The 16,192-nt window shown below is 46.5% G+C and overlaps 1 protein-coding gene across 2 annotated transcripts; it reads right to left on the bottom strand.

Moving 5' to 3' along the window:
* Positions 1-558: 558 nt before the first annotated feature.
* On the bottom strand, positions 559-14,216 carry MARVELD3 (MARVEL domain containing 3). Of its 2 annotated transcripts, none has more exons than XM_020901836.2 (3): positions 13,751-14,211; positions 11,106-11,233; positions 559-1,345 (listed from the first exon to the last, which is right to left on the bottom strand). In XM_020901836.2, exons 1-3 carry the CDS (start codon positions 14,134-14,136, stop codon positions 708-710), a joined length of 1,152 nt encoding a protein of 383 aa, XP_020757495.2. In that variant the 5' UTR covers positions 14,137-14,211; the 3' UTR covers positions 559-707. The 2 variants fall into 2 exon arrangements, with proteins under 2 accessions (XP_020757495.2, XP_020757496.2); XM_020901837.2 differs by lacking the exon at positions 559-1,345 and adding an exon at positions 4,401-5,906 and having other exon boundaries at positions 13,751-14,216.
* Between the last annotated feature and the right edge of the window lie 1,976 nt (positions 14,217-16,192).

The following is a 16,192-nucleotide window of genomic DNA, read 5'->3' as shown; positions in this document are numbered from 1 at the left end:
ATAAAATCTTCCAGGAAAGTGAATTCCAATCAAAGAAACTAACCTGGAAAGCTGGCAAAAACCATCTTCTCTGAGTCCTAATGCAGGAATCCTGAGGAGGACCATGCATGCTAAAAGCACCTGCCTTCAGGTATCAGGGATCCAGCCCCCCATCTCTAATGGAGGAAGGCTTCTTGGGGTCATGGCACACTATCTTATTTAGTGGGCAGGAGAGTTTTCTTCTAGGAGAGAGTCAGAATGGAATTACTCCTTTGAAATCTAACCACACAAAGGCTTTAAAATCACTCCCCTGGGATCATATACAGGGGGAAATGGCATGTTTTTCTTAATGACTTTAGCTCAGACAAGCAAGATATTTCTACTGCCTGCTACTGCCTGATGTGTTATTTTCATCTTTCAGAATTCCTCTGGCTATTATTTAAGCTATTATTATTACCTTACCATTTGGCAAGAGAGCCAAACCATAAGCATATATGCAGACTTCCCAATGTTGCTCTTAGTAGCAAAGGTGGAGTATTTTTTGCACACTCTCAGCCAACAAAGACACGGATAGAAAAATGAGATGATCATCTAGCTTTGTATTGGTTCCAGAGGGAGCATTTATAAAATCAAGTATGTGAAAACCACATATGTGTAAAGTGCGATTTTAATGGACCCATCTTTTTGAGAGAAACAAGGTGGGTTGAAACTTTAGGTTCCAGTGGATCTCAGAGTACTCCAGACCACACGTATTCTGGTGCATCATTGTAATTTCTCTGCTGTTCCTGGCTGTCCTTGTACTGCTTCTGTTCTCGGTAGCTCCGCAGGGCCAGCACCACGCTGGCGCCATACATCACCACCAGCAGACAAGCAAAGGTGGCAGCCGCTCCATCAGTGCCTGCCAGCTGGCAGTTCATCCAGGTGAGACCCTTGCGGGCATAGACCCTCTCTCTTGTCCTGCAAGTGTCTGTGGTATTGATCTGCAAGGCTGCGTGGAGGTAAATGCCGATGCCCACGCAGTAGCCCACTGCCGCCAGGAGGCTGAAGGCGGCCTCCAGGAGGAGCCACTTCCCCGGCAGTTTGAATAGACTTTTGGCTCCTTGGAGTAAAACGCCCAAGGTGAGGACACCGAGCCCCAGAGAAACAGCCACGCCACCGTATATCAGGGGTGCCCGGAGGATTGTGTACTGCTGGTCCAGCTGCCGAACCTGCTCCAGCTCGGTGCCCTCAAATGGTGAGTAATAGTTGTTCCCAAAGCCGCCGCCGCTGGCAAAGCTGGCGCTGAATCCGGCCAGGACAAAGTAGGAGGCCACGATACACATGAGAACCATCCCATTCAGTATCACCTCCACTATCTGTATCACACCTAGGAGGAGAGAGATGGGGGATTTAACACTGATCACTCACCCAGGAAAGCTCCCTAGGTCAGACAAGAGAAATAACATCGGTGAGCTGATTGTGAGGACACAGATTCAACCTTAACATCCTTGGTTTTGGGGGGTTTTTTGGTTCATCTAGGGGGGGCTTTCTTTTTGGCCACACCATGTGGCATGTGGAACTTCCCTGACTAGAGATCAAATCCATGCCTCCTGGAGTGGGAGCACGGAGTCTTAACCACTGGACCTCCAGGGAAGTCCCCGTTTTTTATTTTGTTTTAGTACTAGTGTTTGAAAAATCAAAATGCCATGTGGAAAAGGTTTTGGCAAACTACACATACACTTACCATGTGACTTTGCAACCTGTATGCCTGAGCATTCATCCTAAAGAAATGAAAACCTGGGTCTACACAAAAACATGTACATGGATGTCAGAGCAAACCCAAATGCCCTCCAATGAACGAACGGTTAAACAATCTGGTACAGCCCTCCCAAGGGGAAGCTCTACTCAGAGGTGAAAAGGAATGAGCAGTTGATGAACAGCTCGGATGGATCTCAAGGGATTCATAATGAGTGAAAAAAAAGAAAAAGCCAGACTCCAAAGGTTACATACTGTATGATTCCATTTATACAACAGTCTCGAAATGAGAACAGATTCATGGTTGTCGGAGGATGGGGATGAGTGGGGGTGGGGGAGGGGAGGGGTGAGACTGTGAGTGGGGGAGCCCGAGAGATGCCTGATGATGGGGTAGTTCTGCAACTGACTATGGTGGTGCTCACACGAATCTACACGTGCGATAAAACCTCAGAGACCTACACTCACACAGATTCGAGTGCATATAAAACTGGTCAATCCTAAACAAAAGCTCTGAAGATTGGCAGTTTCCTGGTTGTGATACTGTACTATAGTCACCATTGGTGTAAACCGAGTTCATGCCATGCAGTGCAGTACAGTGCTGTATTAGCAGTGTTCCGTGAATGTATAATTATTTCAAATTTTAAGGTTTTAAAATAATGGAAATGACATAAAAGGTTGTAAACTGAAAAAAATTCACCCATGTCACTGTCCACCCTGTTCTCTACCCCTAACCACTTTCAGTGTTCTCTAATACAACTTTCCAGTGTTCCTTTATGCAAATAAAAATAGTCAAGTCTGAATTTCACCTTCCCCTGCTAGTGTAGGGAGCACACCACACACACCGCTCTGCATCGTGCTGTTTTCATTGACTCTTCCTACAGATGTTCTCAGATCAGCTCCGACAGGGTCCCCGCTCCCTGTGACGTGGCCTCCAACCCCACCTGTGGGTGGACCAGTCTACTCAACCAGGATCCTAATGCTGGATACCCAGCCTGCTACCTGGGGGATTCTTACAAGTTTAAGGAACCCCCAAATGCCATGAGGCAGGAGACACCAGCAGGTGAATGGAGATAAATGTCATCTTGTCCAGAGTCACCCTTCACCCTTTATTTCTCCCTGAAGGGGACCTCAGCCTCTCAGGAGGCATATTCCTGGGAGAAGGTCTCCTGTGGTTCCCTCAGGTGACAGGGATGAAAACAAAGAGGAAAGCATAAGAACTTAGAGCGGGAGCACAGGCTCACTCCTATGCTCTTTGCTGCCTTGTGACTATGCCCAAGTCATTGGCTCTAAGCCTCAGATACCTCATCTGACAAATAAATGAAGGTAATGCCTTCTTTTGTCTGTCTTATCCCACAGGGCTGGGGTGAGGCCCAGATGAAAGCAAGTATGTGAAAATACCTGGAAAATCATAAAATGTTATGCAAGTGGATGGTGATGCTACCTAGTAACATTTATAAAATGAAAGAGGATTAGTAAGAGATTTAGGAAATGGGACAAGTTTACGAAAAGCATGAATTCCCAGAAATCAGAAAAACTCTCTAGTACACAAAGGGGTACCACAATGTTTATAAACTGAGCAGCTAAAGACCAGAGTATCTAAGGTACTTAGGCAACAGTTACTGGGCTTGCTGATTCCATCTCCTGCTGGGTCCACACAAATTCCAAGGAGGTCCACAGGACAGAAGTAGCAATAATTAAGGACTCTGAGATTGAGAAGCTACATTCCTCTAATTTAAATCTGAAAATAACATCAGACCAGAACTGCATACTCCTATCCCAGGCACCATAAACTACCGGCTACTCTCTCCCTACAGCGAATGGACCCAGAGATCATTCTAATTCATGGGGAGTAGCTATCTCCCCTAACCATTTAGGGGAGATAACCATTTAGGTTAGATAACCCTAACCTTTCTCTGCCTTGGTTTCCCTTCTGCATGCAATTAATCTCTCACCCTCTGAAGGGAAGCAGGAATGCTGTGCTAATACAAGATGGGCGCAGCCTGAACCTCTCCTTCTGGGACAGATTCTGCCAAAACAGCAGAGTCATAATACACAGAGCACATATCTGCCAGCCTGGAATGGAACATATCTAGATCTTGTCAACCACTCCATTGACTGCAACAAGCAAGAGGAATAACGGTCTGTTGCCGGGTCCAATGATGAAGAAATATGGCCACTGGGTATTACTCAGAGCACCAGCCAGACCTACCTGGCTTTGCTGAAAACAATGAACAGGTTCAAGTACTTCCAAGCATGTGGTTAGTGCAGAAAGATACACAGACATCAGGAAAAAAGAAAAGAGTGGCCTACTAGGAGCCTGGTGGGCTACAGTCCACAGAGTAGCCATGAGTTGGACAGGATTTAGCAACTAAACCACAACCACCACTAGAGCCAGCAGTTAGGGATAAGCTGTAGAGGAAAACGAAAACTGAAACAAATAGATTTTTGTTGTAAAATAACATCTTTTTTGGGTGAGGCTGCTTTTGTGGCTAATCAAATTAAAACTCCTCTCCAGAAGCAAATACTGTTAATACTTTCTTATATATTCTTCAAAGAAGTTTTCTAATCATATCCAAGCAAATATATGTATTTCCTTTTGTAAACCCAAATGGAACTCACCTTTTAAATGTGCCAAGTAAGGAAATAATATTATAAATGTAAAGAGAACCATCACCTCCAAATCAAAATGTTTTCTTTGGATTTTTATTGGTGTTACATAAAGCAAAGAACATATTCACTTGTACCAAGAATATATTATAATGGGCCATAAGTCCTAATTTAACATGCATTAAGAACCCATGAGGTTGTCTGGCCAAAAGTAGCATTCTTCTGCTGGCAAAGATTTTACATTCTTTGATTCTGGATGGATCCTGAATTCTGGTTGTTGAGTTGAATCTGTCGTACAATGGTACATTTACAAGAGGTACAAAAAACGCATTGAGCTTTGAAGGCCATTGTAGGGGGGCTTGTTAGAAAACCTCTTTTGCAACCCAGTGAAATAATCTGATTCCTCTTTCCTCAGCCCACGTCTCCTCCAACTTAAATCTCACAGAAGTGGTCTCCCCAGCACCCCCACCCACCCTCACCCAAAGCATTAAGGAAGTGAAGAACCTAGAGTTCAGTGAGGAAAAAATGTGAGGCTAATCTGCTTGAGATAGCTGTGTTTAGAGGACTTAAGGCTGAAATGTTTTTTCATGTCTATGTGGCTTTTCATGCATACTGAGGATAAGGTTCTTCAAGTACCCTTGGTCATCTCCCTCTATTCAATCAAGAATGCATTTTGCCACAGCACATGCCTTTTCCTTGTGGCTCCTGGGCTCTGGTTTTGGTGTGTTTTTGTTTTATTTTCATCTTTGTTTTTTAAAGTCATTTTGGTCAGTCCCTCACCAACAGAGGGTTCCAGAACCAGGGTTTATTACATCTGGTGGTGCTGTTCCAAGTACCCTGGAATTCGGCCCAGCAAACCAAAGCTGGACTGTTTACCTCCTGAGGGCTGGCAAGTTCTACAACAAAGCATTCCACGAAAGATGGTAGTTCAGAGTAACTTCCATCACTCAAGTTTGGCAGAATGTTTTAAAAGGCCTAAAACTCCAACATTTTTGCAGGCTTCTCCTTCAGCTTCCTGACCTTTTGGTAACCCCTGATGGCCAGCACGGCCCCCACTGCAAAGACCCCAATGCCCAGGGCAGCAAAGATTCCAGCACCAATGTCTCCCCCATGGAAACTGCAGCTGAAGCCACTGTATCCTTTGCTCTGGTACAGTGCCTCCCTCTCCTTGCACACGGGAGAGGCGTAGGCAGCCGAGAGGTTGTGGAAATAGAAGTACAAGGCCGGGATGTATGCCCCGGCAATGAGCACATGCAGCACACCTTCAATCACCAGCAATGGGGGACAGTGCCACGGCACCCGCAGAACGCCCAGGGTGAGGAGGAGGCAGCAGAAGGCCATGAAGGCTCCGCTGCAGGCCATCGCCACAGTGACCGTGGGCAGCTTTAGCTGGTAGAACTGAATGTCCAACTGCTGCGCTTTCTCCCCATCAGCACCACTGAAACCACTGTAAGCCCCTCCATACTGGTAGTAGTAAACGCCCCCCAGGCTGGTGATGCCAGTGTAGCCCCCCGTGGAATTGTAAGACACAGAGCTGCAGGCCAGGATCAGCAAGTTCAGGAGAACCTCCAGCATTTGGCAGCAGGCTGCAAAAGAAGGGTGTGTTACCATTTTGAGAGATGCTGTTTTACACTTGAAGACTTCCACCTAAAGGCTTATCTTCCCCGTGGCAGCTCATGCCACAGCCAGCTCTTTCTTCTTGCCCTGGGAAGGCCTGAGCAGCCAAAGCTGCAGGATTAGCACTAGATGGCAGCAGGGAATCATGGCCTCCAGAAATAATGTCAGAGATACTTTGGACTGAAAAGGATAACTCTAAAAACAGCGAAGCAGCCGGTCCAGGTGGCTGCAGGACGACGAGGGAAGATGTCAGGCCAGGGAGCAGGAAGAAAGGTGTTGTATATGGAAGGCAAGAAGATTCTTTGCCCTAGCCCTGCCCTGCCACAAAGACTGAAACAATAGTTACATCCTCTTTAGATGCTTTGTGGCCATCTTCAGTTTGCTTCCCTTGTGGCTCAGCTGGTAAAGAATCCGCCTGCAATGCAGCAGATCTCGGTTTGATTCCTGGTTTAGGAAGATCCGCTGGAGAAGGGATAGGCTACCCTCTCCAGTATTCTCGGGCTTCCCTTGTGGCTTAGCTGGTAAAGAATACCCCTGCAATGCAGGAGACCTGGGTATTCGATCCCTGGGTTGGGAAGATCCCCTGGAGAAGGCAAAGGCTACCCACTCCAGTATTCTGGCCTGGAGAATTCCACGCACTGTATAGTCCATGAGGTTGCAAAGAGTTGGACACAACTGAGCAACTTTCATTTTCTTTCAGTTTGGAAGAGGAAACTTCTCCAAGTTTGAAAAAGATTGTAACATAGTGCTTAAAAATTATAATGAAGTCAGAAAAAAGCATGGAAGTTATCCATCAAAATATTAATCATGGTTCACAAGTACCAGAGATAGGGAAGATTAGGTTAATTAATTACTGAATTAAATATAATTAAACAGTAAAACATAATTTACTGTTCTTAGACTTTAACTCAAGAAGTAGTGGCTCAGATGGTAAAGAATCTGCCTGCAATTCAGGAGACCTGGGTTTGAGCCCTGAGTTGGGAAGATCCCCTGGAGGAGGGCATGGCAACCCACTCCAGTACTCTTGCCTGGAGAATCCCATGGACAGAGGAGCCTGGTGGGCTACAGTCCATGGCATCGCAAAGAGTCAGACACGACTGAGCCACTAGCACTTTCACTTTCAAAGAGTAAATCTGGGCTGTGATACTTTTCCAGAGCTGGATTTTTTCAGGATCCTTGGCTGCATTGTCCTGAACAATCAGAGAGCCCCAGCTTTCTACCAAAGCTGGCTGCTTTCCTTAAAGTCAGTTTTATTGTGATATACCTTATCCACAACAAAATGACCTGCATTAAGCACACAGCTTGGTAAGAGTATGACAAATGTGTATGCAAAGATACAAAATATAAAAGTGTATTACAAATGTGATTATGTAATCATAATCAAGATATAGACTATTTTCATCCTCCCAGAAAGTTCCCTAAAACCCTTTGGGGTCAACCGCTCGCCCTCCTCCTCAGGGTACCACTGATCTGCTCTCTGCCATTAGAAACTAGGTTTGTCTTCCTCACATTTCACGCAGATGGAATCATACAGTTATGTGCTCTTTTGTGTATGGCTTCTTTTTCTCTTCATAATACAAAGCTGGGAGTTGTATGTGCTGGCATGGTTCTAGTGGGTCAGCTGACTGTAGGATCAGGCTGTTGCATCTCCCTGGCTTTTACAGAACCAGATTTTGGGCCTGGGTCCAGTTGGTCTAGGGTTTCCCTGGTGGCTCAGTGGTAAAGAATCTGCCTGCGAATGCAGGAGACACGAGTTCAATCCCTGGAAGTTGGGAAGATCCCCTGGAGAAGGACATGGCAACCCACTCCAATATTCTTGCCTGGAAAATCCCATGGGCAGAGGAGCCTGCCGGCCTATAGTCCATGGGATCCCAAAGAGTCAGCTAAACAGCAACCACCAGGTGGTCTAAGCATGAAGGTGTGTTACACCTGCACGTTCGCTAATTGAAACCAGCCTCTCTCAAGTATTATGTTTACACTCTGCCATTCCCCCTCCAAAATGCAAATGGCATTACTGTTTTATTTAATTATAAAAGTAACACACACTGATAGTACAAAAAAAAAAAGAAAATCTAGATGAAACAAACATATAATATAAAAATGATCTAAAGTCCAGTCAATAAAACTGGAGAAGCCACTGTTACCATTTTTTTTTTCTTTTGGACTTTTCTGCTACATGTGCATAATTTTTGCTGTTTATTTGTTTTTAAGTAAGAACAGGGTTCTCTTCTCTCTATTATTATATAACCCATTTTTTTCACTTAATATGGTGTGAACAGTTTTTCTACCATAGCAAATATAAATCTATTTATATTTTTAAAGGATTATAGGATGCCACAATGAATTTAAATAATTTCAATGTAAAGGATATTTAGGCTTTTCCCAGTGTTTTGCTATATGGGAGCAGATATATGCTATGTATTTCCTAGTAGAGTTTGAAAAGGACAGAGCCTCCACAAACTCCTTATTCCTGTTGTAGCTTTAAATAGAACCAGAAAACAATCACCAGGGATGGGGGAGATGTCTGGTAGCACGTTTTAAAAAATAAAAGCCCAGAGAGTCTCTAGGCTTTACTCGCCCCTTAAAGGATCTGGTTCACTGAGTCAGCACCTCTCTCTTAAGAAGTAGTTATGCATTTCAGGTCATACATTCCTCTGATTCTGGCTGAATATTTCAGACCTGTTAATGAGTTAACACTCTTAAAGTCAGCCATGGTTTGAAATCTTGACATAGGCTCAGTCCCATAAGCACTGGGTAAGGATACTGAGAATGCAAGGGTACTGGGGTATTGAGAATGCAAGTTAAGGGGCAAAATCTCCACAATTGTCCCCCTGAACCTTTTCATCATGGTCACAAGTCAATGCCATAGGCAGTGAGAAGCCATCTCAGAAGTATACCTCTAGGATCTGAATGACAGACAATACCACTGACTATAGAGATTATAACATATGGAGAGAGAAACTAAATTTTTAAGGATGGTTTGCAAGTAAGGCTGCAAGGTGAATGCAAACATTACTTTAAAAAAAACCACACACACTTTCCTTGTTACACTGGCCTAATTCTCCTCTTATGATCTTTTCCATTATGATTTGAGCAACAAAGGTCTAAAGGAAGAGGAAAAGGACAAAAAGGGAAAGGAGAAGCTGCCCCAAATGCAAATCGGAGGAAGCCAGGAGGAGAGCAGGCGATGTATCTCCTTCCCAGGGAACCTGTAACTCCTCACCATCCCTCCAAATAATAAACCGATAGCACAACCTATACACACACAGGATTCCTAGTGATCTCATATAAACATGTAACATTCGTACTTGCTTATTAGCTGATCTTTATCCTCAGCCTTTAAAGATTTTGGTAGCTGAGGAGTCTTGCCCAAAACCATGGATTCAGGGCTTATCTCTTTTTGTCAGTGTTCCACTGAACTTCCTAAGGGTGATTCAGCCCAAACTGCAGGGTCTCCCTAAGAAGTCAGAGCCATAGCTGCCTCCCCTCTTTGCCCATTTGCTGGAGGAGGAGGACGTGATTTCACCGACAAGGAAAAGAAGTCACAGAAGATCTAAGACAAGGCTGAAATTCTTCAGGTGACCTTTACACAGGTGTGCCTTTCCTGCTGAGACAAGTTCCTGGTGTTCAATGACTGCTGCTCTCAAAACAATACAACATTTTGTTTATACAAGGGTCCCTGTGTGTCCAGAGATCTTTATGAGCCCTCATTTGTTAGCTTCTGACTGCTGAGCCATCCTTTCACTATCTTGACTCAGAAACCCAACCTCTAGGCCCAAAGCCAAATAACCAGAGGCAATCAAAGTTAAAACAGGGGCCTCAAGCTTGGCCCTCTCCTCTCTCTTGGTAAATCACAATCACCGAAGAATACCTCTAGAGAGAAACCTGTTAAACAGCCTCTGGCTTGTTCCTACTGTTTATATCATCAAGAAAAGAAGGTCAAGCACATAAACCATATCAGGCCTTAGCGTTAGCTCTAAGTTTCAGTTCCAGCTCTTCCACTTCACAGCTGTGTGACTTTGTATAACTTACTGTACCTCTCTGAGCCTCAGGAGTTGTTGAGATAATTAAAAGCAATGGGGTGTGCCAACATATGTAAACTAGAGTGAGGATTCTTGTACCCGGATTACCTAGAGCTCTTCAATAAGAGTTCTATGTAATCCTATAACAACATATCTCACTGTAATCATTCTAAGGGACACTTTCAGGTATAAATTTCATGATTTCTCCCCCTCCGGTTGAGAAGTTTTCCCCTCTTAGTCATAGGCAGCTGAGGTAAGTTTCTCACCAAATCATGTGAGCCATAAGGACTCACCCTGACAAACCTGATTTTCTTCATTGTTGGCAAGGCCAGGCCTGGTGTTAGGATGGGAACTCTGGAAAACCACATTTGGAGCTGATACATAATATTATTTAAAATCACAGTTCTTCAAACTGTGGATTCTAAGAAGTATTTTTTTTTAATATTTAATTTTATTTTACCTTTATTTATTTGACTGTGCCGGGTCTTAGTTGCAGCACGCAGGACCTTCAATCTTTGTTTCAGCATACAAACTCGTAGGTGCAGCATATGGGATCTAGTTCCCTGTGACCAGGGTTCGAAACCAGGTCCCTTGTACTGGGATTGGAAGTCTTAGCCAGTGGACCACCAGGGAAGTCCCTTAAGTGTGGCTTTTTGTTTTTAATGACACAGAACAGGACAGAAGTTGGTTCATGACGTGTGTGTATTTCTTACTGTGGGTTTCAGTCAACAACATTTAAAAGCCATGATGGCATGTTTGGGGATGAGATCTCCTGTCCTGTGGCATGAGCTCAACCTGTCTGCCATCTCCAGGTCATCTTCCCTCTCTAGTTCTGACCACCTTGCCTGATGAGCCCCACTCTGACAGCTGGCAGCTCAGAGCTGGCTCTGCCTGGAGGTCCATCTGCAGCCTGAACACTGCAGGCATAGCTGCCTCACCACCCCTAGGCATGTCCGAGAAGAAACATGGGAAACCTGGCCACCAGTTTTTTGTTTTTTTAGAAAATGTGATCTTCATGTGGGTATGAAAACAAAAATGCTAGGAAATCAAAAGGGAAGCCTGCTTGAATTTTTGCCCCACCAGCTTGGACCCCTTCCAGGACCACCAGCAAAGGTAAGTAAATGGTCTGCCTTCAAAATGGCTCACCTCTCCCAGTGCACAGGTATCTGCACTTGTGGCATTCCAGGAGCCCTTCAGCCTCTGACTGGTAATATACCGCTTCCTGTAGTCCAGGCCGGGGGTTCGAGAGTGGGTATCTCCCTGAAGTGGGTTCACTATAACCAAACACATACATGGCCATTAGCAGGCTTCAAATTGAATAGCTTGTTCAGTATTAGAACTCTGAACACCTCATGCTGGGCCCAGAGGTTAAAGAATGTACAGAACAGAAAATCTGCCACAGTTTTTATACTCGAGAGAATTTTCTGGCTTAGTGGCTCCACAGGGTGTTCAAACACTTGGCCCAATTTTGCGAAGTACGTCACTTATCCTAGTAATTCTGAGCCCTACCTTTCATGCTGGCTTGTTGGCCTGCTGGGGAAGTGGGGAGGGTGGCTATTGAACAGGTAGCTGGGAACCACTTGGAGGAGCTTTTCAGTTCATTGAGGACAGGCTCTCTTCAAAACTAGTTTGCATCCACAAGACTGATGTCCAGGCTGGCATTCTCTTCCTTCCCTTGTTACTTTGGAAACAGGTGAATCAGCAGTAATTCTCTAGACTCTGGTGGTATGGACAACTTTGGACATCATAGCTCTCCCTCTTCTTCTGACAGCCGTGGCATATTCTATTCTGCTCCTTCTCCTCATGCCCCACTCCCAACCTTCCCCATCACTTCATCCAGCACATCCTGGGCTTTTGTCCAAGATTCTGTGATGAATGGTGGGGGCTGCATTCTACTACCTGGGCTCCAGGGATTCTTAGAGAACACAGATCTCATCATGTATCTTTTGGGTTCAAAATCCATAAAGTCCAAACTTTAAGCACAGTGCAGGAGGGCCCTTGTTCATCACTCTCCACTCACAATCTCACTTTTACAGACCCAGCCATAGTGAACTGCCCCTCTCCCTGCCCCAACAGATGATCTGCATTGCACCATGCCTCTAGGTCACCGTGAGAGACAGCCTGGAGCTTCTCTCCAGAACTCAGCTTTGAGTCTGTCTCCTCTGGCAAACATTCCAGAGCCCAATCATGGCCCCAACTCAATTCTCTCTGAATCGGTTTCCCCTGGAGCAGCACATTCAAATGTGCTGCAAATCGGCCTGTTTACTTATCAGTGTCCTATGGACATCCAGAGTAGACCTCTGTAGTCCCTGGCCCTGCCTCCCATCCATTAAATAGATGCTTGTTATGTGGAGGAGAGTCAAATAAATGGCTTTTGATTTTAAACCACACCAACTATCTGTGAACAAAAGAAGCAAAAGTATTCCCTTCACTAGCTTTGGGGCTAGCAGGGGTAGTGGTGGTTGTGGTGGTCAGGGAGCCCAGGACACCATTTTAAAAGGAAATCTAAAAAAGAAGTTGTGGCTTCTCCTAGGTCAGGCAGTTACAACGCAGTGTGGCTTTAGGTAGGGAAACAATGGCCAGTGCCTGTGACTATAACTGGGCACTCCCTTTGTTACACCTTGGCTAGTTAGTTCTAGATAATTTAACATAAACTCAGGATAGTAGCTTTCCCGCTTTGTGGACACAACTGGGAGAGAGACTGGGCTAACGCCTCCAAGTCCCACAGCAGACAGGAGTCTGGACTCCTCCTAGGAATGAGGGCAAAAGCCAGAAGGTAATCATCACTCTAGTACCTGCCTGTCTCCTGGCATCTAATCTGGGCATTCAGTAATTTTTGTGGAGTTAGATAGAACATGCAATGGGAAAAGGACCACTTCCCTAAAGAAAGAGTGGGGCCTGGGAATACTGCCTCTCCTTCCTTCCTTCCATCCTTACCCTCTCTCCCAGCTCACCAAGTCTTCTAAAACATCATGATGCTGTCACTCCACAGGCCTTGTGGGAACTCAGTTCTAAAGACAGGGATGGCAAAATGTGTTCATTTAGGAGGGTGAGGTCTGAGCCAACCACGGGATTTGAATCAAGCTGACCGGAAGGCCCTCACTGACAAAGATGGGGTAAATCTCTGCCCTTCTATGCAGTTTTAGGTTCATTCAACTCTTTGGCTAAAAGTCTAGTTTCTCCCAGCTGTCTGGTTTTGAAATGCATATAGCCCTGGAAGGGGTTACACATTAATGTATTAACTTTTCACTGGGCTGACTTTATTAGGCCTGGACCTCCGGGGAACGGGACTTCGGGGAGGGCTGGTTTTGGAAAACAGGACAAGGGTCTGAAGCCTCAAAGGGGCTGTCCTGTGACCACATGGGTGTGGGTATGTGTGCTGGAGGTGGGGGGAGAGGTTGTATCAGGGAGGAGCCTCAGATTCACCCCACCCACTCAATCTCCTTCCTACTCCTTCCCCTTCTGGTCCTGCAGTCCTTTCGTCTTCTCTACCTGGAACCCCGGCCCTGCCACTTTCAACGGGGAGTGGCGGGGAGGAGTGGAGAGGGGTAGTGGGTCTCTGCTTTGTTAACCGGGTTCAGGTCAAGAAGTGTGTGTGCGGGGGAGGGGAGAGCATGTGGTGGTGGGCACTGTAAGGTCTTCCTTCCCTCCTTAGGTCACCTCTAAAAGCTCAAAAGGGAAGAATGGCACTTTCTCTAAACCCGCTTCCTAGGAGTAGTCGGGACCGCAGGCGGGCCTCAGCCCCAGGCTTCCTCAGGGCGAGATCGAGGGCCCCCGCCGCCCCACCTCACCTTTCTGGTCCTCTGCGTCCGAGGCCCTCCTTCCACAGGGGCGGCGGCTCCGGGGTTTCCCTCGTCGCGGGCCAGGGGGGAGGGTCCGCGTCCCAGGTCGGTCGCCGGGGTCCGTCCCGCGTCCGACTCTGACGGGAGTTTTCCCAAACTTTTTGTTCGCCACCGCGATGGTCCCCGGCCCTGGGCCTGTCCTGGCGAGGTTCCCGGTTCCTCTCCCTGTCCCGGTCCCCGTCCCTCCGCCCGCCCCCGTTTCTCTCCCTATGCCGGTCCCCGGCTCTGTCCCGCTGTCTCTCGGGGTGGCGGTCTCGTTCCGGGCGGGGATGCCGGTCTGGGTCCCGTTCTCTCGGCCGGGCCCGGGACTCGCGAGTCCCCGACGTCTGTTCCATGGCTCGGTTTCGCGTCCCCGCCCCGGAACGACCCGAGGGCAACAATCCACAAGTTTCGACGGCAGGTGGCCAAGCCTGGGGGCGGGACGCTCACCTGCGCGCACGCGCACTAATCCCGCTGCGGCCTAGGCGAGCATTCACCTGAGGACCCGCGCCTGAAGGGGGAGTAGGTGAGCGCGGCCCGGGGCCTGGGCGCGCGTGAGCCGGGATTGGGTGCGATCCTAGAGCGTCGTGCAGCTTTACACACTGCGGACGCGACAACCGCCTGCCCGCCGTACCTCGTCAGCCCTGAGGTATCTGCACCATGACCCCTCAAGATGGCGACCAGGAGGACTGTGCTCAACTTAGCACCTTGGGTTTGCTTTCCCAGAGTGTTCCCATCTGCTTTCTCCCTCAGCCACTCAGCCAGCCACCCAGCGGTTGTCCTCTTCCTCCCTCTTCCGCTGTCCTTACAACTGTGTTGTAGGGGACTTGAGGCCAATTCATCCATTTGTGAGTCCAGGACTTAATAACGTTGTTTTTTTTTTTTAAATGATGACCCACACAGAATTGACAACTTTTTTGTCAAATCAGGATATTTTAAAACAATATTGCTGTCTGTTAATGAATTATTTCAACAAATATGTGTGAGCATAGTGGGCTTGAGAGATCCAGCGGTGAACTCTCCTCGTTCGGCACTTCTACTTCACTGTGTAAGGAGAACAGGGAATCAAAAGAGAAGACAAATTTTGATGGAGCAGGTTTCTTTATATAGATCTTGGAAGGGGACACTTGAGTTCTGGAAGAGAAGGAGGCAGGCTTGGGAACAGCTGAGAGAACGTTCCAGAAAGAAAAAAAGCCTGCGTTATGCAGAGGGCTGGACAAGAAGGTCACTGTGAGTGTAGTGAGGCGGGGATGAGTTGAGGCTGAGAAATGGAGCAGGAGCTGGTATAGGGCCTTCATGGTCAACAGTCATTTTCAAAGAGCAGCGGGGAAACTTTGACGTGTTTTGAGCCAGGAGAGTGACTTCTGATTTGCTCTGACTTACGTGTTTTTGTTTTTTTTTTAAAATAGATTTCTCGGGCTGCTGTGAGGAAAATGGACTCTGTGGGCCCAGGAACAGTGTCAAGAGATGAGTTAGGAAGCTACTGAAGCATTCCAGGTAAGGAGTGGTGGTGGCTGAGTTGATGGTGACAAGTGGACAGATGTAGGTTGCAGTTTGGAGGAAGAACTTAAAAGATGAGTGGGTGGAGGAATCATTTACTGAGATGGGAAGACTGGAGAGAACCAGGTTTGGAGAAAATTGGAAGGTTCCATTTTGGACATGTTGAAACCACAGGACTCCACTCAGGGCTTAATGAAGCTCAGATTCTTTATGTCTCAAGTCAGAGGGAATTCAGTGAGTGAGAGGCAGAGTGATAGGTAAGAAATAGGTTTATTAATATAGAATGCTTGTGAAGGATACAGGTGAGCAGGCAAGAGGGTGCTGCTTCAGGAAATAAGTGGAATACATTTTTATAATCAAAGGAAAAGTAGGGAAGAAGAGAAGACTACCTTCTTCCTCTTCCTTTGTAAAGATGTTGCAGGAAAATAGGACACTAAAGTATGATCAGGTCCAAGGTGAGTTCCTTGGATGGGCCACCAGATAGTGGTCCTTGGCTTTGCACAGGAAAGAATTCAATTCAAGAGCCAGCCATAGTAAAATGAAAGCAGATAATTGAGAGAAAGACACATTCCACAGGCAGAATGCACTTCATCTCAGAAGGAGAGAGCAGCACCCCATGGGGTGGTTAGTTTTTATGGGCAGGGTAATTTCATAGGCTTAGGAGCAGGAGGATTGTTCAAACTCTTTGGGGGGAAGAGCTGGGGATTTCCAGGACTTGGGCTACTGCCCACTTTTTTACCTTTTATGAACTGTCATGGTGCATGTGTGTGTGTCATTTAACGTATGTTAAAAGAGATGGGAATACCAGACCACCTGACTCACCTCTTGAGAAACCTATATCCAGGTCAGAAAGCAACAATTAGATCTGGATATGGAACAACAGACTGGTTCCAAATAGGAAAAGGAGTATGT

The sequence above is a fragment of the Odocoileus virginianus genome, chromosome 20 (assembly GCF_023699985.2).
Source record: "Odocoileus virginianus isolate 20LAN1187 ecotype Illinois chromosome 20, Ovbor_1.2, whole genome shotgun sequence".
NCBI lineage: Eukaryota > Metazoa > Chordata > Mammalia > Artiodactyla > Cervidae > Odocoileus > Odocoileus virginianus.
Note: the sequence above shows the minus strand (reverse complement) of the source record. Positions and strands in the feature narration are given on the sequence as shown.